The 27,309-nt window shown below is 38.4% G+C and overlaps 1 protein-coding gene across 2 annotated transcripts in view; it reads left to right on the top strand.

Moving 5' to 3' along the window:
* Positions 1 to 27,309, top strand: part of TAF4B (TATA-box binding protein associated factor 4b) — a 164,819-nt gene that overhangs the window by 98,078 nt on the left and 39,432 nt on the right. For both annotated transcript variants that reach the window (XM_004059269.5, XM_055368362.2), the window contains exons 12-13: positions 1,635 to 1,760; positions 9,796 to 9,852. In XM_004059269.5, the coding sequence (XP_004059317.2) occupies positions 1,635 to 1,760; positions 9,796 to 9,852 (183 nt within the window). The remainder of the gene's footprint in view (positions 1 to 1,634; positions 1,761 to 9,795; positions 9,853 to 27,309) is intronic.

The raw sequence follows: 27,309 nt of genomic DNA on the forward strand, positions 1-27,309 counted from the left end.
TGAAGTCTTCAGTTAGGCCAGCTGGGTATATAGGAAGGAACATAAGATTGGGGCTGCTGTTGTTTAAATAAGGTTATAGACTTAATATGAATAGGGAAGGCACTCATTTGTTTAGTGATATGGAAGAAAAAAGGATGCGAATGTCAGAGGTCGTATATGAGTTGGGGGAGAGAGAGGAAGGAATCTTAGCATGGGAATATGATTGGGCTAAAATTTAAAAAGTCTGTGACCCTTTTTAATTTAGTATTTGCTGTCCTTTTTAAATTAAATCCCATCACTAAACCATTTCCAGAGTGTCTAAACACAAAAATGGTAAAGATTAAGTATTTAAGAAACCACTGGTTATTATATTTAATCTCTATGGTTAGCCTATAATGTATTCCATATTCTATCTTGTGTTATTCAACTTTAAAAACAGTTGAGAATTCTTTTTGTATTAAACATGAAGTAAAATAAGTAGCACTAATATATCCTTGTTCCTTAAACTATGTAATACTCTTTTGATCTATGTAATACTCTTTTGATCTACCAACAATAAAAATTTAATTTAAAAAGAATCTTGGGCATATGAAATCCCTCAGTCCCAGTTAATTGAATCAACCATAAGCAGGGGGATAAAACAAAGATGGGAGTGGTACAGTACTCATGATTTCCAGGCCAGGCACTGACTGTTGTTTAAAGACATTCGGTTTTTCTACTATACAGTTTCTCTTGAATATCCGAATTACTGAGATGAGTAGATGGCAAGATGTCTTAAACATTGATTAGAAAGCTCTCCCTGTCCCATTGCCTCCCCCAACCCTGTCCCCCACTCCTGCCTATACACACTCATAGAGGAGAAAGGGGCAGCTATATAGGTGAAGAAAATTAGAAAATATTTAGGTGGGAAAGCACTGTTTTACATCCACAGAATAGATTGAGCAATGTGCATTTTATCATTTTATGGAACAATTAAGACAGTTTATACTTCTGTTATGGCTGTCATTTATAAATTATATACTAAATTTCTTTGACCACAGTTTCTGTCCAAATTCACACCCCTGAGTAATCCTCAAAATAGCATTTCAAGATTTTAATGTTTGCCATCTTAACTTAGATTATATTTTGATAGAAGTTATATTCAGTTGTCAAGGTTAAACCAATCTAATCATGGTAACCAAGGTGATAACTTTCATCTTTGGTATATTTTTTAGTGAGGTGATTGTTTCTTGCTTTTTGTCTTTCACAAAACTAAGATTTAATTACTTATATTAATGTCTGCTGAGGTAGATAATAATCTAAAAAGATTTTGGTTATTGGTGAATGGGGCACTCTTTAGTTTCTCCTTCCTATTGTTGGAAGGATCTGCTTGGCTTAATTCCTCCCCCTTCACCCCACAATGATGTTTACTAGCAAAGTTCTTTGAAACATAACTGGTTAATCACCTCTCAAATTTTAAGAATGATTAAAGTTTCTTTTCTGGTGGAGTGGATGTAGGGGGATGTTTGCTTAATAGAAAAAAAATCATTACCTTCTGAAAGTTTAGCTTCCTATTTATGTTGGTATTCCTGCCTTTAGCTGGTTTATACAATACCTAATGTAGAATGTGCGGCCCAGGATCATTATAAGACTTTCTGTTTTCTTTTTTTTCCCAGGCAAGTGAAAATTACATCTTGTGTAGTGATACCAGGTCACAGCTCAAATTTCTTGAAAAGCTGGATCAATTGGAGAAGCAGAGAAAGGATTTGGAAGAAAGAGAAATGTTACTTAAGGCAGCCAAGGTAAGGGCCAGTGTGATTTATGAGTGAATGTGGCCTGGCAATGTGGTCAGAGGTGGCTTTATCATTGGTTGACTGTCTTGGTTTTATTAGGCCTTTAGATTTCTCCAGAGGATTTCCTAAAACGAAATTACTAATAGGATGTCTCACAGCCAGGATGGTGTGGTGGCTTTCAGTTAATTTAGTTTAATGAGTCATAATCTTTTGTCTTCTCACATTTCCTGTGTGCTCTCCCCATCCTCAAACCCAGGTAAAATGTTTCGTAAAATTTCAGGGTCTTTTTAGGAATCCAGTTTGATACATGCCAAGTTGAAGTTGATAGGGAAAATTTGGAAAGTAGACAGGAAGGTTATGGGTAAAATTAGTAATTTGGATTTTGTGGAACAAAATACAGGCTGGGTGGAAATAGAGTAAAAGAATAGCGAGGCTTCTTTATTTAATTTTATTTTTGGAGACAGAGTCTTGCACTGTCACCCAGGCTGGAATGCAGTGGCATGATCTCGGCTTACTGCAACCTCTGCCTCCTGGGTTGAAGCAGTTCTCTGCCTCAGACTCCTGAGTAGCTGGGACTACAGGTGCCTGCCACCACGCCTGGCTAATTTTTTTTTTTTTTTTTTTTTGTATTTTTTTAGTAGAGACAGGGTTTCACCATGTTGGCCAGGTTGGTCTTGGAACTCCGACCTTGGGTGATCCGCCTGCCTTGGCCTCCCAAAGTTTTGGGATTACAGGCGTGAGCCGCCCGCCTGGCCAAGGCTATTTATTTATTTCCCTTCTCCCTTATTTAAACGTTTTCCTGGGCTATTAGTGTCACATGAGGTAAAAGCTAATTCCACTACAGTTTCCATTTTGAAGCTCCACATTTCTTCGTAGGCTTTGGGCCATTGTGAGAAATCTTAAAGGCTGAGCACTGGAGTCTTAATTTTTGTTTTAAGCACATTTGTTTTAATTTCTAGTGTTCTTGATAGCTTCCCTTTTTAGAGTATTTGTTCCTAATCACATAGCAATTACTTTTTTAAAAACTAATGTATTTTGAGGCCGGGCACAGTGGCTCATGCCTGTAATCCCAGCACTTTGGGAGGCTGAGGTGGGCGGATCACGAGGTCAGGAGATCGAGACCATCCTGGCCAACATGGTGAAACCCCATCTCAACTAAAAATACAAATATTAGCCGGGTGTGGTGGTGCACGCCTGTAGTCTCAGCTACTCAGGAGGCTGAGGCAGGGGAGCCTCTTGAACCCTGGGATGTGGAGGTTGCAGTGAGCTGAAATCGTGCCACTACAGTACAGCCTGGCGACAGAGCAAGACTCCATCTCCAAAAAATAAATAAATAAAAACAAAACAAAAAAACTCCAAAAAAACCTAATTTATTTTGAAATTATTTAATACAGAAAAGTTGCCAAAACTGTACAAAGTACTCTCAGTCCCCCTTCCCAGATCCCCCCAATTTTAACATTTTACTGCATTTGCTTCATCTCTACCATTTTTGTTTTATTTTTTGTTTTTTGAGCAATCTCTCTCTGTAGCTCAAGCTAGAGTGCAGTGGCACGATCTCGGCTCACTGCAACCTCTGCCTCCCAGGTTCCAGCAATTCTCCTGTCTTAGCCTCCTGAGTAGCTGGGACTACAGATGCTCACCACCACGCCCGGCGAATTTTTTGTATTTTAGTAGTGACGGGGTTTCACCATGTTGCCCAGGGTGGTCTCGAACTCCTGAGCTTGATCCGCCCGCCTCAGCCTCCCAAAGTGCTGGGATTACAGGACTGAGCCACCGTGTCCAGCCTTATCTGTACCCTTTTCATTACCCTTTCTACACATACAATCATTAATCCCCTCCCTGTTTTCCTCCCTTCTTGCCTTCCCCACTTCCTCTCTTCCTCCCTTTCTTTCTTCCTCTCTCCTCCTACCTTTCTTTCCTCTTTCTCTTTCCTTTTCTTTCTTTTTTTTTTCTTTTTGAGACAGAGTTTCACTCTGTCACTAGGCTGGAGTACGGTGATGTGATCATGGCTCACTGCAGCCTTCACCTCTCAGGCTCAAGCAATCCTCCCACCTCAGCTTCTTAAGTAGCTGGGACTACACGCACACACCACTACGCCTGGCTAAATTTTGATTTTTTGTAGAGACAGGATCTCCCTACGGTGTTCAAGCTAGTCTCAAATTCCTAGACTCAAGCAGTCCTCCTGCCTCAGCCTCCCAAAGTGCTGGGATTACAGGCATGAGACACCGTGCCCAGCCATTTTTCTTTTCTTAAGCTTTTTGAAAGTAGTCTTCAGACATGATGTTCCACCACTCCTGAACATTTTCGTATGTAACACTATCATCTAATGCACAGCACTCATTCCGATTTCACTAGATGGCTTAACCATGTCTCTCTTTCGTGGTCCATTTTCCCATTTGGGAATTTGTACTTCATGTAGTTGTCATCTCTTTTCAGATTCTTTTAGGGTTTCTCAGTCTTTCTCTTTTATGCCCTTGACAGTTTCCAAGAGTATAAGCCTTACCTTCTGTAGGATGACCTTCAACCAGGGCTCACCTGATCTTTCCTTATGATTTGACTTAGGTCAAGCATGCTTGGCAGGAATGCACAGAAATGATGCTGCACTCTTCTCAGCTGATCATTTCAAAAGAGTCATATTGGTACCTACTAGTTCTCTCCATTTTAAACTTGCCATCTCCCCCACTTTTTGATTTTTATTTTTTTGAGACAGGGTCTCACTTTGTTGCCCAGACTAGAGTGCAGTGGTGTGATCACTGCTCACTGCAGCCTTGGCCTCTTGGGCTTAAGCAATCCTCCCACCTCAGCCCCCCAAGTAGTTGGGACTACAGGCACATGCCACCACACCTGGATAAATTTTTTTAATTTTTTGGAGATAGAGTCTCACTATATTGCCCAGGCTCATTTTTCCCTTTGTAATCAATTAGTTTTTCATAGGACGGCATTCTAAGATGATACCAATATCCAATTCCTCATCAAACCTCCGTGTGTTAACCATAACATCTGTTGTGATGTCTGCCTAAATCAGCTACCTCTGTCATGGTTGCAAAATGTCAATTTATTCCCATCAACTCTCCTCGTTTTATTAGCACCCTACCATGTGGAAGAGCTTTTCTTCTTTATTCATATTAGTATGGGCTAATGATTTCTCTTTGTCTCAATAGGTTGTAATTCATTACTGTCATTTATTTTGTTGCTCAAATTGCCCCTGAGTGGAAGACCCTTCCAGCTGGCCCTTCTGTCCCTTAGTCATGTGTCCATCCATCACTCACTGAGCATGTCCTCACTTTCAGGCACAAGGCACTCCAGGCCCAGCTTATACTTTTCGTGCTCTAGCCCCAAAATCAGCCATTTCTCTAAGAAGCCTGCCTTCTTTTCTGTTGAGGATGACATTCAGAAACTGAGCTTAGGTCATACAGTATACTCATTGCTAAAAGGGTGTCATTACATCTAGGCCTTCTCAATGGACAGATCTAGGAAATGTATATATGGTATGTGTATATGTACACGTTTATATATATACACACAAATGTCCATCTGTAACTATTTCTATATCTGTGTATATATTATAAAACCGTGAGTTCATATGGATACCTGCAACTCCAATCCAGCGCCTCAGAGTTCCTTCTACCCTTAATCTCTCCATGTTTGTAAAAACATTCTCCAGTCTTGAGAAACTTGGCTCCCATTATCCTTGATATATTTAACTTATGTCCTCTATCAGTTATTTAATCAATGTAACTAATCTCTCAACTAGCCATGCTGGCTGACTCCTCTGTCTGCTACTACTAATTTCCCCACCCCATTTCATTGTCTGTATAATTGGCCACCATGCTCACAGACCCATTCCTTGATGAGACCCCCACTCCCTCACCACCTTGTATTCTTCACCGCTGGCCTATACCTTCACATGCCCCAGCTCCCCATAAGGATATGGAGCACCACAGGCTTGTCACTGTGCTGCTTCCTGCTGTCCTACAGTCTCAGTCCCCACATTGACACCCACTGCACTGGGAAGAGCAGGAAGGTGGGACAGAAAATGCTCTTTCTTGAGCCCTCAAGTGTTATAAGTAAGCACTTAGTCATTGTAATGAGGTGGTTTATTGGTATTTTATTTCCACTTACTGTGCTGTAAACAAGGTCATAAACTATTAAATACTAGTTTAGTTATTATTGAATATCATAATGTATTATACTTGCTCTTTATCTCCTTTGGCTTTTCCTTCTTTGCCAGATGTCTAAATGTTGGATTTAGTAGTTTTGAATCCTATGCCACCTTCTCTGTCTTCATTCCCTTTTAAGTTTGTATCTCCATTTCAGCCTGCATTATGAAAATCTGGACTCATACCATTAACTCCCTACTTGACATGACTTCATTGGCTAATAGTTATTTCAAAATTAATATGTCCAAAACAGCTCCTGTTATTCCTCTCCCCTCTAAATACCTTTTACTCTTATAGATTTTCTTGACTCAATAAATTACACCACCATCTTCCCAGATGTTCAAGCTGAAAAACATAGGCGTCATCTTTAACTCCATTCTGTGTCTCCTCTCTCCCCGCATCCAAACCACCTCCTATCTTATTTCTAAAATGTACCCAACTTTTCTTCATCACTATTGTCATTACTCTAGTCTAATTCATCTTTCACTTGGACTTTCATACTAACTTCTAAGTAGCCTTCTTTTCCTTCTACAGTCCATTCCTCTATTTCTCCTACTGTGGTCAGAATGATGTTTTTATAACAAATCATGTGTGCCTCTTTTGCCTAAAAGCCTCCAGTGGCTTCCTGTTGCACTTAAATGTAAACTTCTTACCAAATTTTAAAAGGCCTTATATTGTTTGGCACCCACCTACCTCTCTGAGCTTGCCTTGTCAACTACTCTGCTCCAGGCACACTGACGTTTCTGTTCCTTGAATGTGCCCAACTTAGGATATTAGACTTCTAACTAGGCATCTTGAACTGACCATTGAGTTCCCTTCCCCTAAGTCTGCTTTTTCTTAGATCTCTACTCTCTTAGAAAGTTGCAATTACCATCCTCCAAGATGCTTGGGACAAAATCCCAGGAGTCATCCTTGATTCCTCTCTTTACTTCATAACTGACAACCAGCCCGGCAGCAAATCTGATCAACTTTACCTGCAAAGATATGTTTTGAATGCAACCATTTATCATCTTCCGTGCTTTGATGCTAGTCCACGCTTCCCTTATCTTCTTTGCAGTCAGTCTCTTCTTCACAACAGTTGTTTTAGAGCAGTCTACAAATTGCTCTGCGTGCCTTTCCGTTCAATCTTGGATCCCTACAGTGCACCCTCTACAGAGTGGCCAGAGCCTTTTTTTTTTTTTTAAAGTGTTACATCAGTGGCATCTCACCCCTGTGCTCCAAACACGCCAGTGGATTTTTGTTGTTGTTATTGTTTTTGAGACGGAGTTTTGTTGTTGTCCAGGCTGGAGTGCAATGGGGTGGTCTCGGCTCACTGCAACCTCCGCCTCCCAAGTTCAAGCATTTCTCCTGCCTCAGCCTCCTAAGTAGCTGGGATTACAGGTGCCCGCCACCATGCCTGGCTACTTTTTGCATTATTAGTAGAGACGGGGTTTCACCATGTTGGCCAGGGTGGTCTCGAACTCCTGACCTTTGGTGATCCACCCACCTCAGCCTCCCAAAGTGCTGGGATTACAGGCGTGAGCCACCGTGCCCAGCCCAGTGGATTGTTTTTATAGCTAGAATTAAAGCCCCAGTTCCTTACCATGACCTACAAGGCAACACATGATCTCCAGCCTTTCTCTTTCACCTTTTTTCTATGCTTCAACCACATGGACCATCTTTCTTTCCTTGAGTGTATTCCCATTTTAAGGCTTTAGCAATTACTGTCCCTTCTGCTTGGAGTGTTTTCCTCCAGATCTTTGCATGACTACATCTTTTTTGTTGTTTAGATATCTACTCAAATATCACTTCTCAGAGATGTCTTCCCTACTATCCTAGCTACAGAGGTACACACCACACTTCTCTATCACATTATTCTATTTATTTTCTTTATTTTTGTTTTTAATTTAATTTTTAAATTATATATATTTTATTTTAAAATTGTTATTATTATTATTATTTTTGGAGACAGGGTCTTGCTGTGTTGCCCAGGCTGGAGTGCAGTGGCTCCATCTCAGCTCACTGCAACCTCTGCCTCCCGGGTTCAAACGATTCTTGGGTCTCAGCCTCCCAAGTAGTTGGGACTACAGGTGCATGCCACCATGCCCAAATTAAATTTATTTTATTTTGAAACAGGGTCTCATTCAGTTGCCCAGGCTGGAGTGCAGTGGCATGATAATAGCTCTCTACAGGCCTTGATCTCCCAGGCTCAAGCAGTCTACCCACCCACCTCAGCTTGCTGAGTAGCTGGGACTATAGGCATGTGTCACTCTGCCTGGCTAATTTTTAAAATTTTTAGTAGAAATGGGGTCTTGCTGCATTAGATAGGCTGGTCTCGAACTTGAGCTCAAATAATTCTCCCACCTTGGCCTCCCAAAGTACTGGGATTACAGGTGTGAGCCACTGCCTCTAGCCTATTTAATTTCCTTTTATAGCACTTAACAGTGTCAGCAATTATTTGTTTTGTATTTTTACCCATCACTAATGTTTTACATATCATAAATGTGTTTCATTTTTATAAAATTTTTTATTTTTTCTCTTCTTAAAATGTAAGTTATTTGAGTTACTACAATTACTTTGTCTCCTTATATCATCTGTCTCCAAAGGCTAGAACAGTAGCACACAGAGTAGAATCTGTACTATGGATGACCAATAAATATTGGGTGACTGACAAAGACTTGATACTGAAATGTGCCCATTTTATATTGGGGCAAAATATTATATACAAACCCACATATATATGTGTATGTATATAATGCATATTTTAATATAAATACATATATACACAGACTCATTCTCTGGTGATACTATAGCTAGAGTAACAAAAGAGTTTATCTTTTCACTTGAAATGAAATTTTCTTAGTAGATTGGGGACTAAAATGAAGAAAAATTTTACCAGCTTTGGGTTGAATTTTGTGTAGATATTTAAGATGTTTGAAATTAGTAGGCACTCAGATTTAAAGACTATCTCTTATATTTTCCTTTAACCAAAGGTTCTGGTAAATCAATAAATGTATCAGGTAAACTTATTAAATATGAAAATACTTTTAGCTTTTATTTAGTTAGCTATCTAGATATTACCTTAGTTAACGAAGGTTTCGTTTTATGGAACAAATGTTCAGATTTATAAGCAATTAAATAACTTTGTCATGGTGAGAAAAAAGGATATACATATCCCAAACATGTTTTCCAGTGGACAGATGTTCATGGTGTCAGAAATAAAGTTCCCTACCCTTTGTTCCATCATAGCTTGATACATAGAAAACAGCTCTCTTCTTATGCCAGTTCTGTATTATGGAAGGCGACATCCAATAAACAGTTATTGAACATGGTGCACAGCATTCTATTAAGTGCTATAGAGGACCCAAAGATGATAAGACATTCTAATTAAAATACTGAGATGTATTTTCTACTTATAATTTTAGAAATTATACCTTTAAAGAGAGAGATTTGGTTCAAGGTTAGTCAGGTTCTTGATTTTAATAGTCCTCGAAATAACGTATGTTTTCCCAAATGGCTTCACCTGAAGATCAGCCAGTATTGATTGTTTTTATTCATTTAAACCAACAATTATTCTTTTTTTCTTTTCCTTCATCTGTACCATCAATTTTTTAGTTTTCAGTGTTCCTACAAGAACAACGTCATGCCTCAACTGGACCTGACTGACATCGTTAGCATCATTTTCAGTATAAGCTTCCTCCAGGCTAGAACTGCAGCAGCCAGCCCAGATGATGAGGGGGCAGGGGAAACCAGGGTGGGAGTGCAGCTAGACTGGATTGAGGTATTTTCCCCTGGAGCTAAGATATTCAATCACAAGAGAAAATTGTCATTTATTAAATATTTAATGGCAACTATGGTGTTCAGATGCTAGTAATTTCTATTAAAATTTTCTTTTCCTTTGATAGAGTCGTTCTAATAAAGAAGATCCAGAACAGCTGAGATTAAAGCAGAAAGCCAAAGAGGTAGGACTTTCAAGTTACCATGCTTGTCTTTGTGTTTGAGGGAAGGTTGGCAGCTCTCTCCTGGCAATTAGGTCAGGGTTTATTTTGCTGTTGCATACCATTTGCAGAAGCCTTGGGGAAGGACAGGAACTGCTAAAGGCAAGGGCAGTACTTCAAATGAGGTCAATGAGTTATGTGCTCTCTTTTTAAAATTTATTTTCAAGGCTTAGGCCTGTCTCGAAATGGTTCTTTGTAAACTACAGCAGCATACTTGGAGGAATATAATGTGAGATTTTAAAAAAAAAAAAGAAACTTTTGAGATTTAGCATCTGGGACTGTACAATAGGCTACATTTTTCCAGGGTAATTGTTCGTTTTGTAAATCTGATACTGCTTATAATTCTTTGGCTGGGAGGCGGTACTGGGATTTAGTTTTAAATGGAAAATGCCTCTGGCTTTTAATTTTCTGGGCCCAGCAGTTTTCTGTTCTGGAATGGAGCCCTTGTTTCACACAGTTCATGTTTAGCTGCAGGGGTTTTAGTTTATAGCTCAGACTGGTTAAGCTTTTACTCCCAGAGGCCTCTGCATAGCAACTGTAGAAATCAACAAATAAGTTCATTTATGTCTGCAGCCTCCTCTCAGTAGCTGACTTTTTACATTTCCCAATATCCATTTCCTGACTTTTCTAGCCCCAGAGAAAAAAGCTCCACTAATTGGAGCTTATTTTAATTGAGCCTTAATATTGGATCTCACTGGAGTTGCCCCCAGAGCTGCTGAGAACAGAATGAAATGAAAGTACCTAAGGTTGAAGATGCAGTGTGTGTATGGGTGTGTGTGTGAAATTTTTCACTTGACCTACAGATTCTTTTCCCTCCTGAATAAATCATCAAGCCTGTTCACATTTCTGATTAAGGATCTGACAGCAGATGATAATAAAGACAATTGAGGTGTGAGACGTGTGATATGGAGCCGAAGAAATTGGTTTCTATAGTTACTTCACTGATTTCATGCAATTTTTAAGGATCTTTGTGCTAAATAAGAGTGATTTTCTGAGCAACCTTTTCCCTTAACTGTGCCGCTTGAACTATGAAATTTGTTGTTGCTTAACATTGCTGCAGTTGGCTCCTAGGTGCCAGTAGCAGCAGGTTATTTATGAATGTTTTAAAGGCCCTTATTGTTTGGATTAATGTAGGAATTGAGGCAAAACAAGTGGAAATCTAGTAAGATTCTTACAATCAATGTGGTGTGTTTTCATTAACATAGAGAAGGAAAATACATGAACTCTGGGTGGAGGGATTTCAGGATTGGGACAGGGAACGCTGGAAAGGGAGAACACTTTAAAAAAAAAGTTGAAAGCAGAAACATTTTATTTTCAGCAACAAGATATTCCTTATACTGATGTCTTTCCAGTGGAAAATGTATCTAAAATTATTAGTATGAGAACTGTACCTATAATTCTCTTTAAGCAAACCTGGCATGAGGATAGATTATTTAGGGATGGGCAACCTACTGTTGCTCTGAATCATGGGTATCCCACCTTGTTTTAATTAAGGACTGACTAGATGCTTATCTTCTAATTGCATTCCCTTTTTGGAAAATGTGCAACAGAAAGCTTACCCTTTTAACCTTACCCTGTCTATTCCTCCTTCATAAACCTTCATAAGCATCTGAATCTTAGATTAATTCTTCATTCAGCTTTGTATGGGATGTTTTGTTTTTGTTTGCGTTTTATTTTAGTGTGTTGTTTAATAATTCCCTAAGGGATGAATAGGTAGACAACATTTTTCAAAGAAATCTGTGAGAGGAAATGTACCAAAAAAATGCCTCTGTTAATGAGAACAGGTGGTAGCAAACCTGTGTTTTTCTCTTCCTTTGCACCTCCATTTATTTCTTTTTCCAAACAAGGTTAAAGGAATTCAATATAACTTCTTTCCAAAATATTTTGAAAGTTTTCTGGTTGCTTCCTATCATAAATCCTCTTTGATCAAAAAAAGGAATCAAATACGTTGGCCCCTTTCCAAGAACAGAGCCACTCTGTTTTGCAAATGTTTGGTGAAAGTCAAATATTGTCATTTTTGTCATTCTCCTGCCCCCTAGAGTTCTTAATAACTTGAGTGTTCTAAGGGGCTGTAGTTCAGAATCAAATACACACTGGTAGTGTATTTTGTTTGATTGCATAAATATTGACCATATCTTTTTTCTTTTTTCTTTTCTTTCTTTCTTTCTTTTTCTTTTTTTTTCTTTTTTTTTTTTTGAGATGGAATCTCACTCTGTCACCCAGGCTGGAGTGCAGTGGCATGATCTCAGCTCAGGCAGCCTCCACCTCCCAGGTTCAAGCGATTCTCCAGCCGCAGCCTCCCGAGTAGCTGGGATTACAGGCGTGTACCACCGCATCCAGCTAATTTTTCTATTTTTAGTAGAGATGGGATTTCACTATGTTGGCCAGGCTGGTCTCAAACTCCTGACCTCAGGTGATCTACCCGCTTCAGCCTCCCAAAGTGCTGGAATTACAGGCATGAGCAACTGTGCCTGGCTGACCATATCTTAATAGAGAGTTGGATTGCTTGCTTGATGGTAATTTGTGAGGTTAGCATTTAGGATGCACTAATCAATATCATGCTGGTATAAACTGTGATGCTTTGGTTTGTGAATTTTTGGTATTTGGCTGTCTGAGAAGTTTTCTTTGTTCACTCATGAAGTTTTTATTTAGCACAGATGCCTTATGCTTGCTTGATTTAGAACTGATCTGTTTTCCCTTTCAAACCTACCTACCAGGCTTGTCATAGAAAAAAAGATTACTGGCTGTCTTATAAATGCAGAACTTCGAAGAACTGTTTACAGAAGCTGTAGGCTTTATTTATGCTGAGAAATGTTTCAGCAGTGATATTTCTCATATAAATATTAAATCACAATCTGAATCCCCTTCATTCATAATCTTATCCATATTTGCTTTCAACTGTTAAGGACTAGAATTCTTAAGCCAAGTGTAGTGGCTTACACCTGTAATCCTAGCACTTTGGGAGGCTGAGGTGGGTGAATCACCTGAGCTTAGGAGTTCGAGACCAGCCTGGGCAACATGATGAAACCCTGTCTCTACTAAAAATACAAAAAATTAGCTGGGCGTGGTGGTGCACACCTGTAATCCCAGTTACTCAGGAGTCTGAGACATGAGAATCACTTGAATCTGAGTGGCAGAGGTTGCAGTGAGCCGACATGGTGCCACTGGACTGACTCCAGCCTGGGTGACAGAGTGAGACTCTGTCTCAGAAAAAAAGAACTAGAATTTTTTTTTTTTTTGTGAGACGGAATTTCACTCTTGTTGCCCAGGCTGGAGTGCAATAGCACGATCTCGGCTCACCGCAACCTCTGCCTCCCGGGTTCAAGAGATTCTCCTGCCTCAGCCTCCTGAGTAGCTGAGATTACAGGCATGTGCCACCATGCCCGGCTAATTTTGTATTTTTAGTAGAGACGGGGTTTCTCCATGTTGGTCAGGCTAGTTTTGAACTCCCGACCTCAGGTGATCCTCCTGCCTCGGCCTCCCAAAGTGCTGGGATTACAGGCATGAGCCACTACGCCTGGATCATTTCTCCTGTAGTTTTTCTTTCCTCTAATAAAGTTTTAGAGGCTGTTCATCTTTGCATTCCACATGTAAGGACAAATTGTGTTAAACTGGACAGGTTTTTATAAAAGCGTCAAATAATTTCTTTTCATTCTTCCTATCGACTTCTACCAATTTTGTCATTCTCTTTTGGCTCTTAAAAACAGACTGCCTTTGGGTTGGCCTCCAGCCTAGTCTTATTCCACTGAAGAAGTTCCTGCCGCATAGTGTTCTTATTAACCTGACAGGTTTTCTGTCTATTTGAAAACCAGCTGATATGTCTGTGGATATTCCTGTAATTCAAATGTTTTATTTTCAACTTACGGGCTGTCTTCTTTCCCTTTCTCTGTTGCCTGAAAAAACATTATAAGCGTCCTCTCTCTTTTTCTCGCTATTATAACTTTATATTTTCTATACTAGCCCTTTCAAATTCTGAAATGTTTATGATTTTTCTAGATACTTTTCCTAAAATGTAAGTACCTGCATTCTTTCATTTTACCATCTCTTTGTGAAAGTTTTGTTTTAGTTGGTTTTTTTTGTTTTTGTTTTTGAGAAGGTTCTCACTCTGTCACCCAGGCTGGAGCGCAGTGACGCGATCTGAGCTCGCTGCAGCTTTGACCTCCTGGGCTCAAGCGCTCCTCCTACCTCAGCCTACCAAGTGGTTGGGATCACAGGCACATGCCACCATACCTGGCTAATTTTTTAAATTTTTTGGAGAGTGGGGGTCTCCCAGTGTTATCTAGGCTGATCTCGATCTTGTCGCCTGAAGTGATCCTTCTGCCTCAGCCTCCATAAGTTCTGGGATTACAGGCATGAGACACTGTGCCCCGCTGAATTTTTTTTAATAGGTTACTAATTGCTGAACTCTAACTTCAGACAAGCAGGCATATCTTTATTTAATGCAGCTGCAAACTTCTATGATGTGTGTTATGTGTCCTAGATTAAAATCTGGCCCTCAGTATTTTCTTTTCTTAGCACATCGTCCAGAATTTTGTAGAGCTGTTTGTCTGACTTTGCAGTTGAAACATTCTGATTTGATTGTTATATATTTTCTGACCCTTATTTCCTTTTGAATTTCTTCTTTCTCCTTTGGGAAATGTGAGTTCAATGCATCTGTGCAGAGTGAGACAAAGAATTCATTTACTTTCTTTTTACCAATTCCTAGCATTCCACTTTGATTTGTTATCGGATGGTGAGGGAGAAAAAGGAAATCAAGACCTCCTGGTATATTTGCTTCACAGTGCAACCTGTAGGACCTGGGAAAAAGAATAAATACTAAATGATTAAAATGTAGACCAGATTAGAAGCCCTGTATCCTAAAGTTTTTGGGATTTTTGTTTATAGAAAATATAGGTTATAAAAACTGTTGGTGCAATTCTTCATAAAACATTGTACAAGAAATAAAATACTGAATCATAAGGCTCATTACTGATTAGAAAATATTTAGGTACGAGAACAGCACAGTATATTTTTAAAATGAAATTTGAAAATATATGAAGTCAATGAAAGGTGATAGCTAGGTAAACTATTAAATTATATCAATTTGTATTTAAACTTCATGCAAGTTCTACATGGCCAAAACTCATGGAGTACTGGACAGGGACAAATGAAACTTGTCATAAAAAGTACATTCTAGCAATCAAATTAATATAGCAAGAGGAAGACATTCTTAAAATGACAAGTTATAAATAACTTGTGTATGACAGCAGAGAAACAGATTGAAAGGTTTCAAAGCATTGATAGTCTAGGACAGTGGTTCTCAAACGTTGACATGCATAAAATTATCTGGAGAGCTTGTTAAAATACAGATTACTAGGTCCCACAACCAGAGTTTATAATACTGTAGTAGGTCTAGGGTAGGACTTGAAAATGGGATTTCCAATAAATTACCAGATGTTGCTGCTATTGCTGCTGCTGCTCTGCAGATCACACTGAGAACCATTGATCTAGGATGAGAAAGAAGGGGGGCTTTAAAATTCATCACTTTTATTTTCCCACTAACTAAATGGTCAAAATACTGTGATTTGGGAATCTGAGATTTGGCCTCTTGAACTGTCATAGTTCATTTATCATCCAATTATCATTCATTAGGTTCTCTTGGAACCATGAAAGCTTCACTAGGTTTCCTTCATGGATATTTTTACAAGATAACTTTAATGGTAGTATTTCTTTACTGGTATACCTTAAACGGAAAAGAAAATATTAGAGATTCATAAGAAGATTGCATGCATACTTTATTTTGATGTGTAGGATCTATGTGTTTTGAGAGACTTATTACTCTCTTAGTAGAAAGATGCCTGTTTAAAAAAAATATAGCATTGAACTGGAAGTAAAGTATCTTGGATTCTAGATTCAGCCTGCCATTATCAAGAGCTTGCTTTAATTCTTTGAACTTACCTCTGTTTCCTCGTATTTAAATGAACTTAACGATTCCTGCTCTGCTTATAAGATTGTCATAATTTAGGGGAAGGCGAGGCATAAAAGAAAAAACCAGTAGTTTATAAACACTAACTGTAGGAACATTTAAGATAGATGTCATTGAGCTCTTAGATTTAGGTTTGAGATAGACCATGAATATGTTATTTCTTTCCTTCCAGAGGACTGGAAAGAAAATGAGAAGAAAAAAGAGTGTAAGGATGACAACTGAAAAAAAAATTTTGTAATATAGAATAACTGTAGCACATTTATATTTTACACAATTTATAAATCAAATGTTATTGGTTTAAGTTAAAAAGAGAAGGTGTCTAATTGAGATTATGAGGAATATACCATTTTTTTCAGGAAGGTAGGGATGGATGAGTAGGGTTGACCAGCAAGGCACCAGAGTTTACGTATCAAATTCCAGGAATCTCAGATGTTCTGGACAGTGTCCTGGTATCATAATAACCAGCCTTAGTGGTTGGGAGAAAAAAAATAGATTCTAAACTGTTTGATTCGGTGGAATGACTGCTAATAATTGTCTTGAGGGCTTAAAAAAGATCTTGTATTTCGGTTGTGGTATCCTTGAAGTTAAGATAAGGTGGAATGGTGATTTTTTAAAAATTTGCAACTTGCTTTTTGGTTCCCTTGACTTAAGATTCAGCTGTTAATGTTTAGTAGTTTTTTTCCCCTGTTCGTTTGTTTGTTTATTTTAGCATTTAACCTTGCATTCCCTGGTAAACTTGATCTTGTAAGTAATGATTCAGATGTAATTATCAGCATTATTAAGAATTTTAGAGTTTGATCCATGAAATTTTCCAAAGTATATCTAATTCAATTTAAATTTTTACTATTTAAAACATTTCCATTGTTTGGTGTTAGGGTTTTGTTTTTACCTTTATGTGTACTTAACGTTAATTGTGAAATTTAAGCAGGACGTTATTGTTAGTTCTTTTATTCTGAGTTCAAAACCTGGTGTGATACACTTTGTTTCTCTAATTTCTTTAGATTTTTTCATACATTCCTATTTGGTGGTGTGATTATTTTCATTGCTACTAACACTTTCCTTAAGCATGAGAAAGAAAAACATTTTTTGATTTCCCATATTGTCTGTATCATAACTATCTAGATAAATTTGGTTCTTCCTGTTAAATGTGCCCCTGTTCCTGTCCAGGCTGTTAGCTAATATGAAACTTGGTTTATTCATTCTTCAGCTAGTACCTCTGATTTTGCTTAATCTTTTGGTTTCTGTTTTTAATAGTTTTTAATTTTCCTTTTATTCTTGAAAATTATGTGCTTAGCATCAAGAAGTACCTCTATTGAACGTTACCTCTGAGAACTTGTGTGATCTTCAAAGTAATTTCTTAATGTTTTTTGGGTCTTGATTAAAGGCTGTACTACCATGAGTTATACGTATAAATGAAGAGATGAGTACCTAACACCAGAAATAAAATAATCTTCAATTACTGTTGCTTAGTTGCCTTCTAGGGCACTACCTTGAATTTTAGAGACTTCTACTTCCTATCATAGAGACTGTGAAAAGAGAAATGAAGGCTTCTGCCTTTTTCATTAGCCATAAAGGAAATAGCATATTCTTAAAAGAGAACCTCCCAAACCTGTTTGGTCTCTTTGGAGCAAGGTGTTTGTTGCTGGTGTTGGTGAGCAAGCAGTCTTACATTTTATTAAACAAAGGCTAGTCGGTATATAATATAACAGAAACCAATTGTCAGAATTCTGGCTATTAAAGAGTTCCAGTTAAGATGGAGTAAAAACACTTCATATTTTCTCTCCCACTGATTACAACTATAAAACCTGAACAGATGCATGGAGCAGCTATTTGAGGACATTGAAAGGTAAATAGTAAACAGATTGGGGAAGAAGATAAGAATTCAAAATACTGCTTGAACTGGTGGTGAGGTTGCCACCCTCCATCCCCTACCCGCATTCTTCCTACTGCTTGATTCTAGACCTGGATGCAATCACAGACGTGGATGGGAAAGTGGGCTGAATCCCCAGCTTTCTGGCCAGGAGGAGCTCCAGGGAACCAGAAATTACTGGGAAGATGACAGAGAGGAAGGAGCTCAGGAAAGCAACCCCATGTGATTTTGTTAAACTCCTAGACCTACTCCTGAACTATACATTTGCCATATGTGGATCTTATTCTAATAAGCATACCAAAGCCTTTAAGAACTGGACCAACAAACCACCACCAGATCCCAGATTGACCACTGTGGGATGCACAGGGCAGATCCAAATACATTGCGAAAGCTTTGAAAACTGAGCTGACGTTGTAGCCACAGATCACAGAAGTCACATTGGAACCTGTGGCTTGAACCTGTGTTGATTGCATGCTAAAACAAAGGTATTAACATTCTCCAGAGGATTTCTAGAATACCCAGAGTTTCATAATACAGTTGATATAGGTTTGAAGTGTACAGGTCCACTTATATGTGGATTTTTTCCAACCACTTGTGGATGGAAAATACACTATGTGCAGGATGCAAAACCCACATATGTGGAGGGCTGACTTTTCATATACACGAGTTCTGCAGGACTGACTGAGAACTGAATATACACGGATTTTGGTGTACCTCGGCATCCTGGAACCAATCCCCCATGTATACCAAGGGACGACTGTATTCAAAATATTCAGGATACAATACAAAATCACTTGACATGAAGAACCAGGAATATCTTAACTCCCATAGGAAGAGACAATCAACAGATACCAGCCCCAAGATAACATAGATGTTGGAATTATCTGACAAACACACTACTATAAAAATGCTCCAAGAAGCAAATTATAAACACTCTTGAAATGATTGGAAAAATAGAAACTCCCAGCAAAGGGCTAGAAAATATAAAGAATAAAGTTATAAAATGGAAATTTAGGAACTGAAAGCGACAGTAACCAAAATAAAACACGTTCAGCTGAATGAGCTGAATAGCGGATAGAAATGACAAGAGTCAGTTAACCCAGTCAATAAACCCAGGTTCAACTCACATCATAATCAATCTCTGAAAACTATGTAGATGTAGAAAATAAAAATTTTGAAAGTAACTGAAGAAAGGGACACGTCAATAGAAGAACAATAATTACAATGACTAGATTTCTCATTAGAAAGCAAATAGAAAAACTATTTAAAAAAAAAAGGGAAAAAAACCTGTGGAGATCAGAAGAAAGTGGCAAAACATTTTTAAAAGGAACTGTCAACTTAAAATCCTATATATCATGAAAATGTCCTGCAGAAATGAAGGTGAAATAGACATTTTCTGGTGAAGGAAAAGGAAGAAAATTCATTGCCAACAGAGTTGCTGTAAGACTATTAAGGAAATTATTCACAATGAAGTCAGATGATACCAAAGGGAAGCTGAACTTCAGGAATGAAGAAAGCACAACAGAAATGGAAAACATAATAGGCTATTCTGCTTTTGAATTAAAGTATGTTTAAGTGAAAGCAGATTTGAGGACTGACATTGGCAAGATGGCTGACTAGAGATTCCTGGTGCTTGTTTCTTCTACAAAAAAGGACTGAGGCAATGAATAAACAGATAGGATTTGACTAGAATGTCAGAGAGAGCGCTGGAGTGTGGTTGGGGAATGGAGACACACCTATAAATGATTAGAAATCCAGGAGGGCAGCATGAGGGTACCTAGCATCTACAGTCCTGTCTTCCCCACCTGGACTGAATCTGGAGTCAAGAGAGACTTCCCATTGCAGGGAAAAGGCAATCAGAATAACCCAGCCAGCCCCTGTTGCCACCACAAACACATGCAGTCCTTACTACAGGAGAATCCCACAGTCCTCAAAAGTCCTGAACCCAGTTTGGAGAGCTACCATGAATTCACACAGCTGCATTGCCCTGGATTAGGAACACCAAGGTGTGTACTCCCAAGCTTCCATCCACCCACTGTTAGCCGATGTGCTGCAACACAGCACCATCTAGAAAACAGAGCCACTTCTGGAGTATGGTCTCCTCAAGGAGTCAGTAGGCATTGCATCTCTCCAGCACTGGGTCTCCATCTTCATTCCACCAAGACGACACTCGTGACTGAATGCCAAAACCCCAGCAGCATGGAGCCTGGGCCCAGGATTGGCTGTGACTGGTCCTGCACAGAAGAGAAGCTAACTCATGCTGCCCTCACTTCCAGCTAGAGGAATAGTCTGGCAGTCCCACCCAAGGCGAACCTGTTGTTGAGCTGGCCAAACTGCTGTATGCCCGCCCCTTAGTGGGAGAGGCCTTCAAGCCTCTGAGCAGCTGACAGGCTTCTGTGCTAGTGGTGTGGCTACCTGCCTGTGCTCAGAGCCTGAGAAACAGCCCTCTAGTGTCCTACCCCCTACAGATAAGCTCCTGGTCTACCCAACAGCCCTGCACCCACAATCAGGGTCTGAAAAGCCACTCCACTGGCAGCCACACTTGAAGGCCTGCTGAACAACTGTGAGCCCACATCTCGGGCCTGAGAGACCGAGTCACCCTCACCAGACATGTCTTTAGACCAGTCAGGCATCTGTGCACCTGTGTTTTTCACAAAAGTAACAGCCCTGTGGGCTGCTCCTTGCAGGCATGTCCTCGGGCCAGCTGAGCAACCATGTGTATGTCCTCCTGCCAAGAATAAGAGCCCTGTAGCCCAAATCCACGCACCAAGTTGGTGGACCCACCATTTGTGTGTATATGCCTCTGACCTGAGAAACAGCCCAGTGAGCCCACACCCAGCAAAACTGCACCACCTCCACCACAAACTCAGCCCAGGCCACTGAGGCATTTGCATATGTCACTAGTATGGATTACAGCTGAAGAAACTACACTACTGTGTCCACCTAGAACTCAACAAACTGACACCCCAACACCCGTTCATATGAGTAAATTTTTCTCTGTGAAACCTCCTCCATAAAATTGGAAGAGGCAACTTTTCTACCACATGAATGGAAATCAGTGTAGGGATACATCAAACATGAAAAAACCACAGATAAATACCCATGAAAAGGAACACAATAATTTTCCAATAACAGAGGCTAATCATAAGGAAGTACATAAAATGCCAGAAAAAGAATTCAGAATAATAATCTTAAACTCTGTGAGATACAGAATACTGATGGACATTCAGTGAAATCAGGAAAACAATTCACAATTTGAATAGAGAAAATTTTATTTTTATTTGTCTTTTTTAGAGACAAGATTTTATTTACTCTGTCACCCAGGCTGGAGTGCAGTGTTTGGAGCATAGCTCACTGTAACTTTGAAGTTCTGGGCTCAAGCTATCCTCCCACCTCAGCCTCCTGAGTATCTGAGACTAGAAGCATGTGCCACCATGCCCAGCTAAGTGAATGAGAAATCTAATAATGAGATAGATATCATAATAAAGAACCAAACAGAAATCCTACAGCTGTAGAATTCAATGAATGAAATAAAAAAAAAATAAAGTTGAGACCTTTAACAATACACTACACCAAGCAGAAAAAAGAATTTTTGAACTTGAAGAGATTGAAGCAACACAGGCAGACCCCCCACCGCCCCAAAAAAAAAGAATGAAGAAAGCTACAGGATTTATGGGACACCGTGAAGCAAACAAATATTCACATTATGGGCATTCCGGAAGGAGAAAAGAAGTGAAAAGATGTAGAAAACATATTTAATGAAATAATAGCTGAAAATTTCTCAAGTATTTGGAGAGAGACATCCAGGTTCAGGAAGCTGGAAGAACCCCAAGTAGATTCATCCCAAACAAGTCCTCCCCTAGGCACAGTATAGTCAAATTGTGAAGTCAAAGTCAATTCTAAAAGCAGCAAAAGAAAAATGTCAATTCACAAATAAAGGTATTCTTATCAGATTAATGGTAGATTTCTCAGCAGAAACTATACAGGCTAGGAGAGAATGGGATAATATATTCAAAATACTGAAAGGGAAAATTTTAAAAAACTGCTAGCCAAGAATATATATATATATATATATATATAGTTTTTTGTTGTTTGTTTGTTGTTTGTTTTTTGACAGAGTCTTGCTCTGTCGCCCAGGCTGGAGTGCAGTGGCATGATCTCGGCTCACTGCAACCTCCGCCTCCTGGGTTCATGCCATTCTCCTGCGTCAGCCTCCCGAGTAGCTGGGACTACAGGTGCCCACCACCATGCCCGGCTAATGTTTTGTATTTTCAGTAGAGATGGGGTTTCACCGTGTTAGCCAGGATGGTCTGGATCTCCTGACCTTGTGATCCATCCGCCTCGGCCTCCCAAAGTGCTGGGATTACAGGTGTGAGCCACCGCGCCCGGCCCAGCCAAGAATATTATACCCAGCAAAACTATCCTTCAGAAATGAAGGAGAAATAAAATATCTCACAATCAAAAAATAAAGGAATTCATCACCATTAGACAAGGCCTACAAGAGATACTGAAGGGAGTTTTACATTTGAAAGTGAAAAAATGACAACCACCATCATGAAAGGATGTGAAGCTATAAAACTCACTGGTAGAACCAATACAGAAAAGAGAAATAGAAAGGAATCAAACAAATTTTTCTTTACAGGAAAAGATCCCCCTACACAAATAACCGCTAAAAGATGAAGAAAGGAACAATGAATATAGAAAACAACCAGAAAACAATCAATAAAATGATAGTAATAAGTCCACACCTATCAATAATAATCCTGTGTGTAAACAGATTAAGTTCCCCATTTAAAAGATACAGACTAGCCAAATGGTTAAATAAACAAGACTCAACTGTATGCTGCTGACAGTAAATTCACTTCAGCTGTAAAGACACACATAGACTGAAAGTGAAGAATAGAAAAAGACATTTCCACAAACAGCAACCAAAAGCTAGCAGGAGTAGCTATACTTACATGAGACAAAACAGACTTCGAGACAAAATGGTAAAGAAAGAAAGACATTATACAATAAGGGATTAATTTGGCAAGAACATATAACAATTGTGAATATATATGTGTACCCACCACTGGACCACTCAGATATATAAAGTAAATATTATTAGATCTAAAGAGAAAGATAGACCCCAATACAATAATAGTTGGAGACTTCAACACTCCATTCTTAGCATTGGACAGATCATGTAGACAGAAAATCAAAGAAGAAACATTGGATTTAAACTGTACTATAGACCAACTGGACCTAGCAGGCATTTATGGAACATTTCACCCAACAGCTGCAGAATACATATTCTTTCCAGAAGTACATGGAACATTTTCCAGTATTGACCATATGTTAGGACATAAAACAAGCCTCAAACATTTTAAAATATCAAAATCATATCCTAAGTATCTTACCTGACCACCATGAAATAAAAGTAGAAATCAATAATAAGAGGAATATTAAAAACTGTGCAATTAAACAACAGTCTCCTGGACAACCAATGGGTGAAGGGAAAAATTGTCCAAGCCTTACTAACCATCAGGTAATCCATATTGGAGAGAAACCTTATGAATAGAATGAATGTGACAAGGTCTCTAGTTATCTCATATCTTTGAAAGGCATCTGAGAAATCACATTGGAGAGAAGCCTTACAGATGTAGTAACTGTGGCAAAGCCTTTACTGAGTGTGCAAGCCATACTAAACATCATGTAATCCATCTGGAGAGAAACCTTACAAATGTAGTGACTGTGGGAAATTTTGTCTACTGTAGTCATACCTCCATCCATACTGGAGAGACACCTTACAAATGTAATAAGTGTGTCAGTGCCTTTAGTGAGCATTCAAGCATTACTAAATATCAGATAATCCATGAGGGAGAGAAACCTTACAAATATAATGAAAGTGATAAGTCCTTGTCTTGGCAACCAGACTTCACCAGACGTCAGATAATCCATACTGAAGAGAAACCTTACAACTGCAATGAATGTGGCAAGATCTTCAGTCAAAATTTACCCCATGCACAACATCAGAGAACTTACACTTGAGAGAAAGCTTCTGAATGCAATGAGTTTGGTAAATCCTTAATCATTTGTTTAAGCATTAATCTACCTCAGAGCGGCCATACTAAAGAGAAACCCCATAACTGTAATATATGTGGCAGTGGCTTCTTCCAGGCCTCAAAACTCTAGGCACCTATATATATGTCTTTGAATTAACCAAATAAACAATGTGCATGCTAAGACCTTGACCCAAGGATCAAAACTGTTTAATAACAGGATTTTTTTAAAAATAAATTCAACTTTAATTTTTAGATTCAGGGGTACACATACGGGTTTGTAACATGATTATATTGCATTATGCTGAAGTTTGGGGTACGATTGATCCCAGCTCCCAGGTAGTGAGCATAGTACCCAGTAGTTAGTTTTTCAACACTTTTTCCTCTGTTCCTTCTTTCCCCTTCCGAAAGTCCCCAGTGTCTATTGTTGCTGTCTCAAAGGATTCTTATTGACTACCAATGCAATAAATGCATACAGCTCTTTGTTTAAAGAAAAAAAGAATCAGTAGTATTCCTTACCTGATGAACTAGCTGAAAAAACAAAATCAAGAAGGCAATCCCAGTTAAAATCCCTGCCAAACAAACAAACAAACAAAACCACCTGGAAATAATTTAACCCAGGAGATGAAGGAACTCTGCAAGGAAAATTATAAAACGCTAATGAAAGAAACTGAAGAAGATACAAGCAAATGTACAAACATCTCATGCTCATGGATCAGAAGAATTAATATTGTTACAATGACCATATTAGCCAAAGCAATCAACAGAGTCAATGCAATCTCTGTCAAAATACCAAGGACATTCTTCACAGAAATAGGGTAAGTAAATTTGAAAATATGGAACTGCAAAAGACCTCAAATAGCCAAAGCCATCCTGAGCAAAAAGAACAAAGCTGGAGGCATGACACTACCAGACTTCAAAATATGCTTCAAACCGTAGTCACCGAAATAGCATGTGACTGGCATAAAAACAAAAACATAAACATAGACCAACGGAACAGAATAGGGAATCCAGAAGTTAATCAAGGTGTCTACAGCCAACATATTTTTTGACAAAGGTGCCAGGAACATATACCAGGGAAAGCATGTTCTCCTCAAAAAATAAGGTGCTGGGAAAGCGGGCATCCATATGCAGAAGAATAAATGTACACCTCCACCTCTTACCCTATTAAAAAGTCAAATGGTTTAAAGATCTAAGTGTAAAACCTGAAACTATAAAGCTACTAGAAGAAAACGGAGGAAATGCTTCAGGACATACTTTATGTCAGGAAAATATTTTATGAATAAGACGTCAAAAGCGCATGTAACAAAAGCAAAAATAAATGGGATTATATTAAATGAAAAACTTTTGCATAGCAAAGGAGACAATCCACAGAGTAAAAAAAATAGACTACAGAATGGGGGGAAATATTTGCAAACTATTCATCTGATAGTGGATTAATATCCAGAATTTACAAATAACTCAAGCATCTCAACAGCAAAAAAATCAGTCTGATTAACAGATTGGCAAATGAGCCAGGTGTAATGGCTTATGCCTATACTCTCAGCACTTGGGAAGGAAGAGGTAGGAGGATCACTTGGGGCCAGGAGTTTGAGATCCGCCTGGGCAACAGAGAGACCCCGTCTCTACAAAAAATTTAAAACTGAAGGTTAGCCAGGTATGGTGGCATAGGCCTGTAGTCCTAGCTGCTTGGGAGGCCTAAGTAGTGTGATCACTTGAGACCCTGTTTCTAGAAAAAGAAAATTAAAAACAAACAAATGGGCAAATGATCAGAATGGACATTTCTCAAAAGAAGACATGCAAACAGCCAACAGGTATGGGAAGAAATGTTCTGTGTCACTAATCATCAGAGAAATGAAAATTAAAACCACAACTAGATATCATTCGACCCCAGTGAAGATGGCTATTACCAAAAAGACAAAAAATGAGTAATGTTATCGAGGATTCAGGGAAAATGGAATTCTTAAACAGTGTTGGTGAAAATGTAAACTAGTATAGCCACTGTGAAGAATGGCATGGAGATTCCTCTTAAAATTACAAATAGAACTACTGTATGATCCAGCAATCCCAGTACTGAGAAAAGAAATCAGTATATCACAGAGACATCTGTACCCCCTTGTTCATTTCAGCACTATACATATTAATAATTGCTGACATGTGGAATCAACCCAGGTGCTCAACAACAGATGAATGGATAAAGAAAATGTGCCATATATACACAGTGGAATACTATACAGCCATAAAAAAGAATGAAATCTTGTCATTTATGACAACATGGATGGAAACTGGAGGACATATGTTAAGTAAAGTATTCCAGGAAAAAAAAAGTTAAACACTGTTTTCACTGATCTGTGAAAGCTAAAACAAAGTTGGTCTCATAGAAGTAAAAAGGAGAACAGAGAATAGTAGAGGATGGAAAGGGTCTGGGGGAAAAGGGGATAGGGAAAGATTTGTTAAAGGATAACAAAATTACAGCTAGATAGGAGAAGTAAGTTCTATAGCACTGTAGGATGACTATAGTTAATAATGCATAGTTTCAAGTAGCTACAAGGAGGCTAGTGAATGTTCTTAACATAAAAATATGATAAATATCTGAGATGATGGGTATACTAATTACCCTCATCTGATCACTGTGTATGTATTGCAACATCACTAAGTACTCATAAATATGTACAATTATATGTCAGACTTCATAAAAATTAATATTCAATAATCAGTTATAGTTTTAAACACCAGCAACAAACAGAAAATAAATAAGATATTAAAGGATCATAAATCTAACATATGCAAATAAAGGTTTAATGAAATATATATGACTGATGTAAAAAATGATGATTGGTGAAATTCATTAAGGATAAATTGAGATTTACCATATGCATGGATTAGAAAAATTAACACCAGCGATTTTCACTGTATGTACGTGTAATATATAAGACAACTACAGCAAAATGTGGAGGATAAAGAGCCATATATATGGCCAAGGTTTTTCTATTCCACTTGAAGTGGTAAAATATTGATGCTGAGCAGATTGAAAATTTAAGTATGTATATTGTAATCCCTAGAGCCATCACTAAAAATTAATATAAAACATTTAGAGTTACTACAAAATACAGTAGATAAATTAAAATGTTAAAAAGTTCAAATAATTCCAAGTAGAAAAAGGGAAACAGAAATGAAAAACAGAGGGAACATACAGAAAACAAAATGATAGACCTTAATCTAATCATAATTATTACATGAAGTGTAAATGATTCAAATATACCAATTCAAAGATAGAGACTCTCAGGATGGATTAAAAATCTGTAATGGAACTATATCTTTAAGCAACTCAAATCACAGGTAATGATATAGGTAAGCTAAAGTAACAAGATAGGAGAAAATGCTTACATTAGAAAAGAAGAAAGGCCTCAAATCAATAATTTAAATTTCTTCCTTGAGAAATTGGAATAGGAAGAGCAATATAGATCCAAAGCAAGCAGAAGGAAGCACATATCTTTGAGTACTAATCAATGACTTTAGAAAAAAGTTCCCAAAAGCTGGTTCTT

Source organism: Gorilla gorilla, chromosome 17 (genome assembly GCF_029281585.2).
Source record: "Gorilla gorilla gorilla isolate KB3781 chromosome 17, NHGRI_mGorGor1-v2.1_pri, whole genome shotgun sequence".
Lineage (NCBI taxonomy): Eukaryota > Metazoa > Chordata > Mammalia > Primates > Hominidae > Gorilla > Gorilla gorilla.